This window comes from Thamnophis sirtalis, unplaced genomic scaffold (assembly GCF_051295495.1).
Source record: "Thamnophis sirtalis isolate CommonGarterSnake01/CBP01778 unplaced genomic scaffold, rThaSir2_p1.2 scaffold_3, whole genome shotgun sequence".
NCBI lineage: Eukaryota > Metazoa > Chordata > Lepidosauria > Squamata > Natricidae > Thamnophis > Thamnophis sirtalis.
In genome coordinates, this window is record NW_028261383.1 from 62,176,352 (window position 1) to 62,194,434 (window position 18,083).

At 36.5% G+C, this 18,083-nt stretch overlaps 1 protein-coding gene across 3 annotated transcripts in view; it reads right to left on the bottom strand.

Annotated features, from left to right (window-relative positions):
- Positions 1-18,083, bottom strand: part of PLXNA1 (plexin A1) — a 380,392-nt gene that overhangs the window by 34,087 nt on the left and 328,222 nt on the right. For all 3 annotated transcript variants that reach the window (XM_087708971.1, XM_087708970.1, XM_087708972.1), the window contains exons 22-23: positions 11,440-11,696; positions 6,790-6,856 (exon numbers count right to left, since the gene is read on the bottom strand). In XM_087708971.1, the coding sequence (XP_087565097.1) occupies positions 6,790-6,856; positions 11,440-11,696 (324 nt within the window). The remainder of the gene's footprint in view (positions 1-6,789; positions 6,857-11,439; positions 11,697-18,083) is intronic.

Below are 18,083 nucleotides of genomic sequence, written 5' to 3' on the forward strand. Positions count from 1 at the left end.
AGGGGGGAAATTAGAAACTTTGAAGGGTGCGGTATTATGCAATAAAGATATTTGACAAGGGGCTGGATTGTTTATGAGAGAAAGGAGTAGCAATGAAGAGTTTAAAATGATTAGGCTAAGAGAGACATTATTCAAAGGAGGAAGGGTACTACTCCAAGAATTGCCATCTGGGAAAGGAGACATGGTCTCCAACATTTACAGATGATTATAGATCTGATCTGTAATACTGTTACATTCTTAATTCCCAAAATATTTCAGGACCTTGAACAGCTCCAAATTATGAGGTGTTAGGAACCCTGGGGCAATATTCTACATTACCTCTATGGAGTATCCTCTTATTCCGGTGGCCACCAGCACAACAAATTCTACTTTGGTGCAAAGTGAGCCAGCTCTCTCTGTCACCATATGCTGTTAGCATCTCGTTAGCATCTGCAGTAATTAAAGAGACAGCTGCTAACGAGCAGGAACAGGCATACATCATCCCTAGACCTTCCGACAACACGCCTGTCTTTGAAATTATGTTTCATTTGCAAACTTGGCTTCATTAAGTCTGCTTGGGGGGAAAAATGTGGGTGCTGCACTGTTTATTAATAACTGTCTTGTCTCCTTGTAACGCACAAGCCAAATGATGACCGTCCGTTAACAGGCACACATGGCAATTATGATCCATCCTAGAAAAATGCTCCTGTTTTAGTCCTTCTCTCTCCTTTCAGGTGAAGCCAAAAATATAAAGTTTCTTTCCAGGCAGTTTTTGATTGCCCGCAAAAGGTCTCTGCAAACCGCTCATCCACAAAAATGCAAGTCTAGGCGGAAGATAAATTGAAGATGGCTCCTTGGTCACATCTCGTTTGTCTATTGTGTTTGCCTGGCATATCGTTTTCTACCACTTGCAGTCAGCTGACAAGCCATGCATTGCTTTGGGGCTGCTTGTGCCTGCCTTTTCATCAGGGCTGTTTAAAGTGCTCATAAGAGCAGTGGATTGCTTGTTCAAAAGCACCTCTGAGGACTAACCCATTTGCCATTCTTATTCTAGAGAGGCTTGAGAGATATTATGTATCGTGAAATGGACAATAAAAGGAAGACTTCTGCAAGTTCTTAAATCTTGGGATTAACCTATTAATTACTTTATATTTGCTAACTGATCTTGAGCTTTCTGACTCTCAGCCGTACTTGGATATCTACCTCCATCAAGCAACAGTGGAAGAACTTTTTTTTAAAAAAAGTAAATTAGTGGATTTGATATTTGTTTTCAGTGGGAGGTGGCAGTACTTGACATAGGCTTACTAAAAAGCAGAGTGGCGTTTCAAAATAACAGGGATCGAGCCACGTAAAATCAGGCCATTGCATCTACCTAGAAAGCCAATGTGATTGGCTTTCATCAATTCAGCCTTATGCCAAATAATACATTAACCAGGTATTTGTTATTCATGGATAGTTACCACACAATGACTCCAGATAACCCATTTTGGCATTCGGCTTTTTTGATTAATTTTCCAACATCAAAAAACAGAATTGCTTTGTCTGTTCTAATGAAAGATATACAGACTAAACAGGATGGTTACCAGAATGTATTGCATACCTCACTAACCCTGTCCATATCAGACTTCCCTGGAGGCATTTAAGTTCTGTTCATGAATGGCAAAACTGGTCCTGGCTTTCTATTCCAAAGATTAATGTCTTAAGTTCAACTACGCAGAACTGTCAGTAGCTTCAGAGGCTGCTATAGTTTCCAGAGTACCAATTAGATCATTTTAGATACTGGTTTTTATAATCATTTTGGGCACAGCTTAACCACAGGCAGCCTGTATGAAAAACTAGGTATATTTCACAAGCAAACTAAAATAATAAATAAATTAATCCATTCAGAGCACAATATGCTGCTATGATAGGAACATAAACCAAACCAAAGGGAACCTACCAAAGCACAATTCACTGAGTTTAAAGTAAAAGGTAAAGGTTCCCCTCGCACATATGTGTTAGTCGTTCCTCGCTCTAGGGGGAAGTACTCATCTCCATTTCAAAGCCGAAGAACCAGCTCTATTTGAAGATGTCTCCATGGTCATGAGGCTGGCATGACTAAATGCCAAAGGCACATGAAATGCTGTTATTCACCAAAGGTGGTTCCTATTTTTCTACTTGGTTTTTTTTTTTACATGCTTTCGAACTGCTAGGTTGGCAGAAGCTGGGACAAGTAACGGGAGCTCACTCCGTTAGGGGGCACTAGGGATTCGAACCACTGAACTGCTTACGTTTCTGATCGACAAGCTCAGTGTCTTAGCCACTGAGCCACCGTGTCCCATTCACTGAGTTTACCTCCATTTAAATTCTAAATTCTGCTTCAGGGTTCTTAGAACTCTGAATCCCACTTTCTTCTTCACATAAGCATCCACCGCCATCATTTTGTTAAAAAGGGGGAAATATACCCTGGTATCTTTAGGCAAGCTGCTATGTTTTATAACAGCCTCAAACCTTTCTCTCTTTTCTGAGCAGCAGGGATTAAGTGCTGATCAGCAACATTAGAAATAACACTTCATAACTGAAGAGGGAGATAGCGTCCAATACATGTCACAGACACCACTGCTCGACTCTGCATTCAGGTATACAGCACTTTCCCCTGGGGTCATGAAAAAAAATTGCTGCTCAATCTTCTAAGGACACAGATCTAAAAATTCCATTATGTCAAATGATTAGGAATGCTCCTACAGCCAATATAGGATGAATTTTATAAAATGAGTTCGTGGTTTCAAGCTCACCTCATCTAGAAAAAGAACCAAAGACAAAAATAAAATGAGGAAAAATCCTATGGACAGCTTGCTATTGTGCTTATAATGGTGTCTACACAATGCTGATGATTCATACCCCAAATACAGTTAAGTGTATTTTTTTTATGGAACAGCTACCTGCTGAACTAGTGTCCTTCAGTAGCATAATCAATAGTTACATTCACTAGGAAATCGGTGAGTTGTAATCCAATATAGGTGGAGAGCACCACGTTGGAGAAAGGAAGAATGAACTGAAACTATAGGACTCAGTGGGATGTATGAGCTTGGCATGTGAATGCCTGTGTATATGCAGAGGCCTGAGGCAGTATAGCTAATGCTCACACAGTGTCTTATTGATGAGATTTAGCTCATCAGGCACCTAATATTGTGCATTTTTCAATGCTCCTCTTTATCTGTTTCCCTAGGATGGCTCATTAGGATGCTGATAAATGGCACTTGAGGCCTCAACAAAACCACCAGTCCCAAGGCTTGCCGATTTCTTGAAACTGGCTATTCCCACCTTTTCTGCAGCAGACAGCTAAATGGGAAATGGGGGAGTGAAGAAGAAGTATGTTGTTCTCATCTCTCAGTGGGATTGAATCAATGTATTATTTTGGCAAGCTAGCTTTTCTCTGTTTCACAGGCCTGGGGGTGTTATTATATAGTGGTCACAAGGGAATATATAATCCCACGTGACCCACACACTTATACCTTTGGGAATACTTTCCCCCAATTTGATGACAGAACAGCCAGCAAGACTATAAATACAAATTTGCCCTGTGGCATCCTGTATGAAAAGTCAGAGAGCTTCTGAGAAAGCCATCCTTGGCACTGCTGTTCTGATCGTCAGTCAATTGTGGGCTCAAAGATATGTTGTCCCCCTGAAGATCAGAGCCCTGTCAGCATCGCCACCCCAGTGACACGTTTTCACAAAAATCTGCTGTATATGTGAAAATATAGATATTTTTACTTGCTTGATTGGCCTGCAAAAGTTTGGGCTAAGAGATTATAAAACAAAACCCGCTGACACCCTGCTTGCTTGCAAAGCCTTTTCTAAATATCTTAACAGTGCCTTCTTATTTGACAAATATTTGCAATATTCGCCCATTAAAACCTCTCAGAGGGGAGGAAAAAGAGCGAGAGAAAGGAAAGAAGATGGATCTTTTCTTTCTTAATACATCAGAAACCTGGTTGGCAAGGCACATTTGCCTAACATTTTAGCTGAGGCATATGTTCCCAAGACTTGGGAAATCACTCTTACTTTTCCCTCTTTTTTTATACCACAAGACATGTAACACACTTTTATTATGTCCCTATAAATGCCCCCACTGTTATTGCATGGATCTTTTCTCCAGACATTAGTTTATGAGAGCTGTTGTTTGCAACATTACTCTTTTCTACTGAAAATCCTCAGGTATATAGGGTGTAAAGATGACAACGGGTGATGGATTAGGAAAATATGGCCCATTTTTGACCAATCTGATTTTTGTTCTTTCTTTTAACTGTCTGGTTTACTATAGCTCCCAGGAAAATAAAACGAAGTAGCAGCAACATGACTGATAGCCCCGTGGTGGTGAGCTGAATTTTGGAACTTGACAACTGCAATCAGGGGAAATCTGTGAGAAATTCACAACTTGGAAATACATTTTACCTATTTCAGGAGTTTGGTGGATCAGGATATATTTGAAAGAAGTGGGGATGTACTCTTTATTCTTAAAAAACAACAACACCAGAGCAGCTATTAGAACATCCCATAAACAATTTGAGGCATATTTTCCAGACTGCACTATATTTCATTCTCCTTTGTTTGAATCCTATGCTGAAGCACAGTATGCAATAAATTGTAAGTCATGATTGTATTTATGGTTTCTACATTTAATATACAAAGTATGGTAACAGCACACTTGTGACAAAACTACTAGCTAAACAATTTCTCCCTGACAGGAGAAGTAAAACTTATCATCAGCTTCAGATAGTATATATAACTGAGAATTTGCTGTAGTTGTACTACCAATGTAATATAAACAAGTTTCTGGTTTTTTGCTAAGTTTCCATTAATCATTTGTGCATATACTTATGTTCCATGACTTCACCACCATGGATCAAACAAGTCAGTCCCTCACTTGGTTCCGGCCAAATAGTATACTGTGTAAAAAACACAGCCAGAATAAAATAAATTGTGTAGTTATATTTGTATAATTTAAAACAATAATATCAGAAAAGATGTTCAAGGTAAAGGTAAAGGTTCCCCTCGGACATACGTGCTAGTCATTCCTGACTCTAGAGGGCAGTGCTCATCTCCGTTTCAAAGGTGAAGAGCCAGCGCTGTCAGAACACATCTCTGTGGTCATGTGGCTGGCATGACTAAATGCCGAAGGTGCATGGAACACTGTTACTTTCCCACCAAAGGTGGTTCCTATTTTTCTACTTGCATTTTTACATGCTTTTGAACTGCTAGGTTGGCAGAAGCTGGGACAAGTAACGGGAGCTCACTCTGTTACGTGGTGCTAGGGATTTGAACTGCCAAACTGCCAACTTTTCTGATCGAGAAACTCAGCGTCTTAGCCACTGAGCCACTATGTGTTTAAAGAGATGCAAAAGTATGTTGTTCTTATTCTTTTGCACATTATTATACATTCTACAGCAACATAGAAATTTTCAAGGATACAGGATGTCCCTAGAAACAAGGAGTGGAATGCCTGTGACCAATGGTATTAAGTTCCTCCCAATTGTGATTGCTTGCCATCTGCATAGCTTTCTACTTGTTCTGGAAAGCAGCCAAGCTTCCTTTATTTTAACAAGGGATGGTATTCTTCAAAAAGCAGGTCTACTCTGTGCCATAGCAACTCACTGGGTAAAACTCTGGCAAAACCCTATTATGTAAGCATCACTTTTGATTTATAGATCTGTAGCTGCCATTAACCCAAGATTCCTTCTGTTCCTCAAAATTCCTTAACACACCACGTGCTCCAAAACTATAGTTTTAAGTTCATCTGTGATACAGCATTTCAAAGCTATACTTCAGGCAATATTAAAAACATTCTCTGTGCTGAGAGAATCAGAATTTTATTCTTGCCTACTGATTTTCCTAGAGAAAACTGAACCAATAGTAAATATTACAGCACAGAATAATGACATGCTAAGTGATTATCAAAAGAAAAAACACCCGTCAGTGGGACCACAATACTACCATAAGAATCCTACACATTATTATTATAACTCTGGTTCCACAGTTTCTTGTGAGGTTGGTGTGGTGGAATGTAGTCTGGGTTCCCAGAAGAGAAAGGGCACATTCCAGAGGAACAAGAGATAGTAAACTGTAAATAGTTTGGTTGGGAGGAAGCGAGTCAAGACAGTTTCTATCTAGAAGTTCTCAGAGTGCTTCTTTAATGATGCAAATAATTGTTTCAGTTTGACAAATTTTCTGTCAAAAGGTGACAAACAATAATGAAAACTGCTTAGAAATAACTCTTGTTTCCTTTTGGTTTTGTGGGGACTGAGAGGGTCCCTTTTTTCTTGAATTAATGATGTATTTTACCTAAATAAATTCTCAGTAGTTCTCTTTTCCATGTGTATTTAATCCAACATATCCATCAATGCCTCAGATGGATTCAAAACAATCCACACCTTTGCACCAACCAATTCATAATGAAGATTAAAAATGGTGGGAAAAATGGATTTTTTTAAAATCAAAGCAGAAGCTTCGCATTGCACCAATTGAAAAGGATTTTAAAATAATTTACTGAACATTTTAAACATTTATAGCATTAGGTTTTATAACAAAAGGTTTTAGCAAGGATAGAAAACAGCTCAATGTTGTTATTCTTTTTTGCAGAAAATGAAATCTCAATTGGACTTAGTGTAGTACCAGCCCTCAGAAATCCAAGGGCTGAATTCTTGATTCACAGCAGAATATTTTAGCCAAATATACTGTCAACCTCCAACAGATAAAAGATTCTGTCAAATGAGCATCTCAGTCCTTCTCCCAGGCACTCTTAGTGTGGTTCACACAATGTAACATTCTTACCTTTAGGAACTTATACAGAAGGAATGTGAACCAGTTGGTCAGCATTTTTTCAGCTACCGACTCAGTCCTGTAAGAAAAATAGAAAGTAAATATGATGACAGGAAAATTCAGAATTCTCCAATCCCTTGGAGTCTTAAAACTTTTAGTTATTTATCTTAAAGACTTAAACAGTCAAATTTTGAAAGGCAATAACTTTAAAACAAAAAGGAAAATTGAGGTTATTATGTAACATTAAAAGATAGTCTTAATTAGCCAATTGCAGTTTGGCTCCTTCAGTCCATTCCAGTGAAACAGGATCCTCTCTCTATAAGCTACATAGTATTTGGAATAAAAAAGTTCCAGTCTACCATCATCAAATCTTCCAGAGTAATATAGGGTACCTGAGAGAATCCACAGAATGTTGTAATTCAGAACACAATTTATGCATCTTCTCATCAATTCATTAGAAACAGAAAGCAGAGATGAAGGAAGTCACATTTACAAGTTTTCTATAAATTCTACACACTTACACCCAGTTAACAATTGTAGTAAAAAGTAGTTAGCTGCAGAATTCAGACAAATCCTGAACAAATTTAAAACTCTTTTGTAAAGCAGTAAAATATTTCTGTTGGAAAAGCCACAAATAAGGTTATTAATGTTAATGTGATTAACAAGATAGCAGCCATGTACATTAAGTATCATATGGTGGTCTGCCCAATGGTCACTAAGAGGAACCTTCCACCTAGAATACAACACTAATCACAGAGGGCAAAGTATAAGTATGAAATAGTAATGAAGAATGGGTAGATTCTTCCAGTTCTCAAAACACATCTTTGTTTCTTAGAAACAATCAAAGGACTTTAAATCAATTTGCAAAACCCAGACAGGAACACTCTCTCCCTTCTGGCTCTTGCCATGTGTGTGTGTGTGTGTGTGTGTGTGTGTGTGTGTTATGTATGTATATACACACATATATATATATATATATATATATATATATATATATATATATATATATATATATATATATATATATATATATATATATATATACACACATACATACATACATACATATATATATATATATATATATATATATATATATATATATATATATATATATATACACACACACACACACACACACACATACATACATACGTACATACATACATACATTAAAGTGACACATCCAAAGGACACGTGGGTTAAAAAGCTCATAAGGCATCAAGTGAGTTAAGAAGCTTAAGTGTTTACAACAGAGATATGAATATGTCTCTGTTGTAAACATTAAGATTAACATATTTATCAACATTTAAACTATGCACATTTATTCAGCACGAAAAAATGCAGGTGGTTCTGATTGAAATTCTTTCTTTATACTTCTTTTTGACTGCTCCATCTATTAATCATCAGCTCAGCTATTTCATATTCAAATGATCACAAAAGCACAAGCAACTCTAATGACCTCAAGAAGGCAACAGCTTTTTCATTGCTATAAGAAAACAGGGGAAGAGTGGTATTGAAAAATAACAAAATCACCACAATCTAAATTCCAATTCTCTAAGTCTAGAAGCTACATGGATTCTGAGTAGTCTACGTAACACAAAGGAATATCAGGCAGAAAGCAACAGTTAAGTAACACAGATTGTTCTGAACAGAACAGGACGATGGAAAATGTTATTTCCTGGTCACCTTCTGCCTTGACCAAATGAAGACAATGTCTCCACATTTTGGCTTTCTTCCTATTATATTCCTCTTTTGCTTTCCTCACAAAAATAAATCTGGTAAATTGTGACAAGGGTAAGAGTGGAAATTGTTGGATTCAAATTTAAGCACAAATGACCTAATTTCTACTTCCCAACTAGTAGATATTCTAAATAAATCCCTCTCCTTCCCTTCTGGTATGCAGCCTGGTTATAAGATAAAGAATGACAGCTTGCATTCAGCATGATAGAAATGCTAGTGTGGAAAAAATGTGTGTCCCTTAAAAAAAAGGGGGGGGGAGGGAGAAGTCTGAAATAGCCCAGATACTTTTATATATATCCAATTGTTGGAATAAACTTGGCTCTGAGTAAAAATAACAATATTCAGGTTTCCGCCACTGTTCTGAGATGGCTTTCTGTAGTCAAGGCTTAATTATTAGATTGCCATATGCCCATAGGACTACATTATATAATAGAGATTTCACAGAACATGCGTGCTAAGGCTTAGTGTTTAAAGGCAGAGTTTGGCTTGAGAATAGCTCAGAGGAAAAAACTTCACCATTTCCTATGCAGGAGGTGATACAGGGAAAGATTATAAGATCAGGACTGGGGAAATAAACTTTATGAATGCTACTATACATACACATACAGAGACCACATTATTTTTTTATCTGCCAATGTTGCACTTATTATATAATTGTCTTGGCAACGTTTCGGCGAGGTCTCACTCACCATCTTCAGGCTGGTGTTTTCGGCTGAAAACACCAGCCTGAAGATGGTGAGTGAGACCTCGCCGAAACGTTGCCAAGACAATCTCAATCTTACATGGGAAAAGACCTGAAAACAACAAGACCAGCATATATATACATATCCCTATGGCATATATTAGTAGCTAGTACCAATCAACTATTGTATAATGCTACAAGAAAGTCTCTGTCCAAAGATCTTTAAAACCTAGCTGGTATATACCAGAAGTAAAATATTCAGACCCCAGCCTCTTTAGGGATAAGCTGATAATGAAGCCGGCAGTATTCACAATGTGGGCTTACTTTACACATTATCTTTAGGAGGCATATATTTTTACAGACTTAAGAAAGGATAATATATGTGATTATATCTAGAAGCCAGAATTCACTGAGATTTCCCCATTAAAAGTGTAGCAAAGAATAATTTGTCCCAATGTAATAATATAAGAAACAGTACCAAGTTATAAAAGAAATCATTCTAATGTGTAATCATATATCCATCCCCAACTTTGGTGTATTTCTTTTGTTTTCCTTCTTTTAAAAATGTGCAAAAAATGGGCATTGTCTTAGTAATGTTAGACTGCTACATCCAGCTAATGGAAATATTATATGTGACAGTTCAGATTGCCATAATTAAATTACTATTTGAAGTAGCTGACACATGACTTCAAACACTCAGACATATGAATTAAGTGCATGCATGAGAAGACCCGTTTGGCAATTCCACTATTTGATATGTCCATTACATGTTTATGAACATGAATCTATTTTACTGTACGCACATGACAATATTCTTTTCAAACATGTTTCTGTACAACAAATAAAACTACTATTTCATCTGTGAACTGATCTAAAGCCTAAGTGGAGAAGGAAATTAACCTTTGCAAAAGTGGCTTGTTAAAAGCTCAAGAAAAGGAACTTTGTGAATATATATTTTAGTACACATTTAATAACTTTTTATTCTGCAGCTAGTATATTTTTCAGAATGCATTGGGCTGTAATTTAGTAAACCTATCTGGCTAAGGTTTAAAAACCTGATGGAGCAGAACAGACACATGAAGGAAGCGGAATACATTCTTGTACTCGTCTCCCGCCTGTGTTGAGATAATACTCAGAAAAAAAATCTGCTTATTTTATTCTGAAACAATCACTTGATAGAGGTTGAAGAAGCAGTCTTGAAGAAACAATTGGAAAAGAATAACATTCTGCATGCAGAAAGAGGCTGTATTCCTTTTGGACTTTTATAATAATAATGGCTTGCTCCCTACCAACCGTTAGAAACAAATACTACTAAAAGACAGTAACTTTGCAATAGACATTATTTGTGATGAACTAATAAACCCCTTTTGTAAAAATACAGTATCTATGTAGCACAGTATTGGTAACCAGCAAGAATTTTCTAAAAAAAATGGAAGAAAGGGAGGAAATAAGTTGAAAGGAGAAAGAAAAAGAGAGCAAATTGCAAAATGCTCTATTCCTTTTGTTTGCTTTCTGCTGAGTAAAGAAAAATGCATCTCAAATAACAAACCAGACACAGCAGTAAGCCACTACTGCAAATCAAGCATATATATTTGTCCTTTCAATGCTGTACAATCATTTGTAGGGTCATTTTCAAAGTCTTTTAAAACTTTTTCTCCCTTTGATTTTTACATCAGATTATTGTGGTTACACCCGTTCCCCACATAGAAACATTTTATTTGTTTAACAAAGCATACAATTATTCTGCAAAGAATGTTAACACAGAGTAGATGATGTTGAAAATGATGTATAATAATGACTTCTACATTGAAGTCTCATTTAAAAGAAATGCTGACATACTCAAGTGTCAGTTCTCACATTTAACAGAAATCTGATAGGTCTGTCTACTTAAACAAACATTTCCTCCAATCTGTTTGTCACCTTGTTTTGATATCTGACTTGCAAAGATATGAAAATATTCTAGCTTCCAAGTTCTTACCATACTCATAAATGTTCACATTTATAAATGAAATATTAAAGGCCAAAAAAGTTTCCCCTACTTGCTCAGTTTGGTGAATATTCCATCTAATAGCAATCACTCTGTTTTTGAGAGATATGAAAATAACTATTTATGGGTGACAATCTATTATTTTAGTGCTAAATTTATGGTCAGAATTGTTGAAAAACACAAAATACCCTGACTACAGCGAAAATCCACACCAATCCGTTTATTAAGAGGATCCTATACAAATGCTCACCTCCTCAAGAGCAATTTGGGATGGTTCTTGCTCTCCAAATTCTTTTCAATCAGATCTGAGAGAAGCTGTTTTAGCACTCCAGTGGCATATTCCATCTCACCCTGTAGGGCTGTCATTATTAAAGAGGCTACATTACCCCGGTCACGCATGGAGAAGCTGCGTTGGGCCTCTAACGTTCGAATAAAAGTTAACAGGAAGTGCTTTTTGTTCAAGAGCTGCCCAAAGAGTGTCAAAGACTTCTCCACATTAGCCTGGACCTGAGGAAGAGAAAATACAGCAACTTACATCAGAGTATTTTAACGATATAGCAAGATTAGGAAAATCACGTACAGAATCAAGTGCAACATTGGACAAGGAACAGACAGAATCATGGAGTATAGTCAACAAATACATGCAATGACCAATGGTCATTTTTAATGCTTATTTCTAATTATATGTGAAGACATCTTCTCTTTGTAGGAGTCTGAGTCGAAATCTCAGAATTTAGTGTACAAAACATGAAGGTGGCCCTTTAAATCCTTTTAGCTATGTCCTCCCACCCAATACTCAGTGAATCTACTTTTTTTCAAATACTTAACTATTTAAAAAATTCCCACTGTGTGGATACTTTGTCTCTTAATATTGTTAATTAATTAAAAGCAGCCTATTCTAAAAATTCTGAAGAGATTACTGAACAGATATTCTCAAAGACTGCATACATAAAATATATGTAATTTATAATTTTACTTGTAGGGTTTATTTCAAATTTCTCCCGAATTTTGAGATCATGAATCAACTGATCTTGTTTGCAAATAATACTGGAATAGATCTCTCTCTTGACTATTTAGTGTTCGGTCCACTGAGCCCGTGACTTTGTTCATGGACAAAACACAAACATTCAGGAAAGTGTCAATAAAACATAATAATAATTTGAGTGCCGGAAAACATCAGAATTCCTTTCTGTCCTGTTTTTTCAATGTAGTTGTGCACTTCTGTGCATACAAAATGTGAATAATAAAAACAGTCAAGCCAGGACAGGGTACTAAAGTGCATGGATAAGAGTTTGGAGACTCATTTAATAATGGTTAAATTCAGAGGTTTTGTCCTCTTTTTCCATCTTGTTCTCCTATTGCTCCAAATCTGATTCAAATTCCAGCCCATCCATACACTAAATATAATATTGAAAGAGAACTGCAGGCTCACAGTTCTTTTATCTAGTATCACATCAAATTTACAGAAACAAACAAAGCACTCTGGGCCTATGGGACCGAAGTAGCAAAATAGCAGAGAGAACACTCTGATCCAGATAAGCAGTTTATGAAGGCTGTACAAGTAATTCCCACTTAATGACAGCAATTGGGCCAGCAATTCCATTGCTAAGCAGTCGTTAAGTGAAACATCATGCAACCATGCCTGTCTTATGACACGGCTTCCACTGCAATCATTAAGCGTGACATCTCATGACTGGGACTTGTGTCTTACTGTCTGTTTCTCTCTGACTTTGTTGGAAGCTTGCTATGAAGGTCACAAATGGCAATGACATGACTGTGAGACACTGCGATCACACTGTCATATATGTGTGCTAGTTGACAGACACCCAACTTGCAATTATATAATTATATGAGGATGCTTTAATTATCGTAAGTTCAAAGGCTGAGTGTAAACCTACTTCTTTCTTCAGAACTGTCATGAGTTGGATGGCTGCTAAACAGGACAATTGTTGAGGACTATCTGCATTTGGTTTTCTGCAGAGATCAACTCAAGGAACAGGTCTGAGTTCAACTGCAAACTAATTTATTATTTCAATACTGTATTTTCATAGGCAGTATAGACTCCTTACAGTGCAATCTATCTTGCTGGGACCACAGAAAATGTAGAATCTATTAATGATATCTGATCAACATCAGCATATTTGTTACAGTAAATTTAAAGCCAGGAACATACAGGGAAAAAAAATAACTACATTATAACAGAGGATGACTCTTCTTTTAACCTTTACAATAAATTACTTGCATTGTACAATTTTGAAGAAATGACATTGTATACTTACATACCATTAGATTTTAAAATTTTATCCAACAAGCATCCTATCTCCATCCCTAAACAGGAATTGCCAAAACGCTTCCAATTTGACCTGGGACTAATTGCCAGATTCCTCCTGGCTAAATCTGAGCATAGCAAACAGCCCTACAGGAAAACCTGATCTTTTGCACTTTCTACATATGGCTCTAAATGTTACCGTCTGTCCCTGAGATTTAGCAATGGAATTGGGTCATATGGTATATCTAACCATGAAGCAGAAAATAAATTGCTAAATATGACCAGGACATCTGATCCATAGGGACTGAAGCAGAGAAATCTTTCTATTTAGCTACAGTTGTAGTCTACGTGGTGCCTCAGTTCCATACTTATACTCACGAAACATCTAAACAGAGGAAGAAAAGAAGCTGAATCATTTGGGCTACTGACACACTGTGCAGTCTCCATATTTTTCCAAACAGGTAACTAAAACTAAAGTTAACACCACCAAGGCAAACACCCACCTTCCTCTTGTGAAATAAGTGTTTCAGGGCAAAGATTTTTCATTTCATTATTCTGAAAAGTGTTTTATACTGATGGCAAAACATGAATAATAAATGAAAATTAAATAGATTTATATCCCATGTTTCATTAATACAACTCTTGTGGATATTAAAAGCACAGAGCAAGTACTGTATATCTCCTGAATCGTATATAGAATATGGATTACACATTTATACTCATATTGCTTAAAAATAAGTGTGCACAAATGAAAAATATTATCTTCAATCAAGATTATTTACCAGCTGTTACCAACGATTATTACTGTCAACGGATTGTTTGCAATTGAGGATACAGAGATTTGCTTAATGGCCACACAAATCACATGAAAACATAAGACAATGGTTTGATAATTTGAGGACAATTCATTTTTTTTAAAAAAAAATGGTATTTCAGACTGGACAAAGCAGTTGTACTTCTAAGGAATTTTCAGTGAGCCCTTCCTCCGTATTTACCTCAAGAAGTGAGATTCAGAACCGAAATAAAGAATACTTGCAAGACAATCATCTTCTGAATGTCCAACTTGCTCCCTAGAATCTAAACTCTCCTAAGAGATGAGTATTAGATTCAGACCAAGCCTGACTCCTGTCCCAAATGAGACACTTCAGAGATTCATCTTGCTCTAGGTTGTCTGAATTCAAATCTGAGCCAAACAAGCTGCTCTAAGAAAGTGACTAGAGAGGAAGCATGAAGTGGAAAATAATATTGCTTGGTAGTTGGTGGTCATTGTTATTAACTTCTGAAATTCACTCCATTTATAAAAAAAATGTTTTCTGCAATGTCTACTAATATCATATCTTAGAATATTCCCCAAGTCTCATTCTCTTGCATCTGAATTATCTTGATTTTTATATGTGCCCTCTGTTACTAATTAGGTAAATCATTTCCCTTTGGCCATTCTCCTTCCTTTTGTCCTAGCTAGCATTCCATGGTTTTAATGTACCAGCTCAATTTGGTCAGAAACTGTTAAATTGCTGGTAGCGTTCGGGGAAAAAGCTCCAATTTATGTCACAAAACAACAGTAGTTATTTTTGTCCTCTGTGACATGTTCATAATAATTTGAATTTACATTTATCAGTTATAGCAGGAACCCACTGCACTGAGAAGCATTTGTGCAGATTCATTTTAATATCATTAACACAAAGAAAAATGTTGGAGATAATCTCTATGCATTCAAAAGCAGCTGCTTTCAGCAATATAGTTGTTACAGAAAGGACATTACACAGGGTAGTAACCTCCCATATGTTGTCAGTGTTTGTGTGTGTGTGTTTGCATGTAAATAGCCATGTGTTTACTTCAGTGGTGTATTAACTATTAAGCAGACTAAGCATGTGCTTAGGGCAGCAGGCCAAAAGGAGGCGCCACAAAGTTGAGACAGAAAAAAAAAACCAATGAAGATTTGTATGTATAGTATGTACAAAGGAGGAGCACCAAGATTTGTCAGTGCTTAGGGCACCAATGAGCCTTAATCCACCACTGGTATGCTTTAGGTCTCTCAAACAACTAATTCTCTCTCCACAATGTGTGCACCATGTTCTTGAGCCACTTCAAGGCAGGACCATTTTTATTCCCCAATATTTCTAAGCCACAGCTGGGAAATGTCAAATTTAAGATCACTAACTGGAAAAAAACCAATTCTAGATTTTTTTAGTGACAGAGTTTGTTTGAAATACAAGGCAAAAGGCCTCGTGTCTGAAGTATAGAAAGCCAAACTGACTGACTTAGTTGCTTCTATGAGGAATTTGAATTGGCCCCAATTCCTTATTTTAATTAGGGATATATGTGGGGGAAGGAAGAAAGGAAGGAAGGAAGGAAGGAAGGAAGGAAGGAAGGAAGGAAGGAAGGAAATTCTTTTCCTCAACAATGGCTTGCTTCTCCATTCCATTCAAATTATCTCAAAATATGCGCCTTTCGGAGGTTCTACTTATAACGAATGAATAAAGAAACATGAGGAAGAGAGCTGTATTTTAACCTGAGTTGCTCTTAATCGTGATATGAAGATGCAAACCAGCATTCTATTTATGGCAGATATCATAGGTAGCATTATGCAAAACCACTGTCTCAAATTTTCACTGATCAAAATAAATAACGGTCTTTGTTTGCTTCATGATGTTAAAGGAGGATCACACAAGCATCTTCTTTCTTGGGCAGTGTGCTCAGCTTCCAAAAACCCACAATAGCTGATAGGCTCTAAAGCTTGCCTTGTCCTAAACAAGTTGTCTCATAACAAGCATAGCAGAGTGGTGGTGCCGTATTAGTAGAAGCAATAGCACAAAACATCTGTCATATAAATGATCTCAGCAGGCTTGGCTAGTTATGAAAAGCTCTGAAAGCAACAAAACAACACACATTCTCTCCTTTTCCTTCCCCCACCCACATGGTCACTCTTTTTTTAATGGGTACGTGTTCATTAACAGAAGTAAATGAGCAATAAAGCATGATGGCTTTAAATTTTCATAAAAGTAATAAAACAGCAACTTAAACTCACAAGGAGTTGTATTTACAGTGCAACAAATTAATTGGGGGATTATGCACAACAAGTTAGGAAGGGAAAAGAGAGGCAGATCACATATCCCTTCCTTGCCATTTGCAGTAACAAACATTATTATTTGCTAGTTAAGACATATGAACACAAACTTGTCATATTGATTTTAAGAATTGCTGAAGTTACATTTGACATAGTAAGATAAAAGGCAATCCTACTTGTTTTGTTCCAAGGGGGTGGGGGGATTCCAAAATTGACAGTTGAATATCTTTATTAGGGACAAAGAAAATAATACAAACAGCTTTCAGAATCTCCACAAAACTTTGTTGGAAATATAAAAGTGGGACGAAGATGTTTTCAGAATTATATGTATCACATTTCACATTTTGTGAGATGGGTGAGCCTAAAAATATGATGAATAAATAAATAAAGTGACAGGGAACTTATTAGATCTGCTAATTGGGTCAGAATGTTATTCACGCTGCCATAAGGACTCTCCCCCAGCTCTGAGAATATATTTTATTTGTATGAATCATGCTGTGTTTTCTTTCTTTCTTGCAATTTAATTTTTTCAACTGTTTTGCATATAATACGTAGCATAACTGGGAAAGGCTTGTATTCTTATTGATTTACTCATTGTTATTTTTATTTTAGAATTCTGCCATATCTAGGAACAACTTTTCTGTTTTTCTTGTATAAGACACTGTTTTATACTTTACTATATAGCAATCTAAATTATCCTTATTTACCTTCAGAATAACCTGAAAATGAAACTTATTTGGCTGTAGAGTTTTGAATGGAGGGAGCATGCTGAATTGATTATAATAATGAACTGTGAATAAAGAAAGTTCTGTTAACATGAATATTACTATCCAGCACCTCCTGTTTGGTACTGTTTGCATGTTATAGTTCCATTTTTCCATTTGCAGGTTATCATTGTACTGAAAAGTTAAAATCCCTCTCTTGTGCTTGATGTGTGCCCTTTCTCTCTCTCTTTTCCCCCACAATAATTAAGGAGGTAATGACAGGCAAAGTGTGATCACAACAACATCACTGCCAAGAGTTGAAACACAGTTGGGCAAAAAACCTCTATGTTTCAGTTAGGATAAAAGCTAAACTCCTGATTGAGGTATGAATGAATCTGGAATTCCTCAATACCTGTGACGTAAAAATGGGCATTTCCAGAACGATATTTTTTCTGGAATACCTCCAAGATAGAATGGGTTCAGACTTTGCCATTGTTTTATTGCAATGGTCTGCTTCTATCAAATGTACATAGTAAAATCTCACATATCATGAAATTAAGTTCCTTAGCTAGTTTTGCTTCCTTAAAGATATAACGGCTCACAAAGGATTTTACAACTGTGATATGCTTCGAGCCAATGGCATAACTCTTAACTTCCATACCTGAGCTCAGGATTTTTCTGCATGTTTAAAGACAAAAAAAAATTACATTTTTTGCTCAAAATAAATTTGGCCAATTCACTAAAACCCATAAGCAAATTTATGTACCCCATAATACTTGCAATAGCCGTGCTTTATTCTTAAAACAATGCTTGAATTCTTGGTTTGGTTAACAAATAATGATGCAGTCAGTATG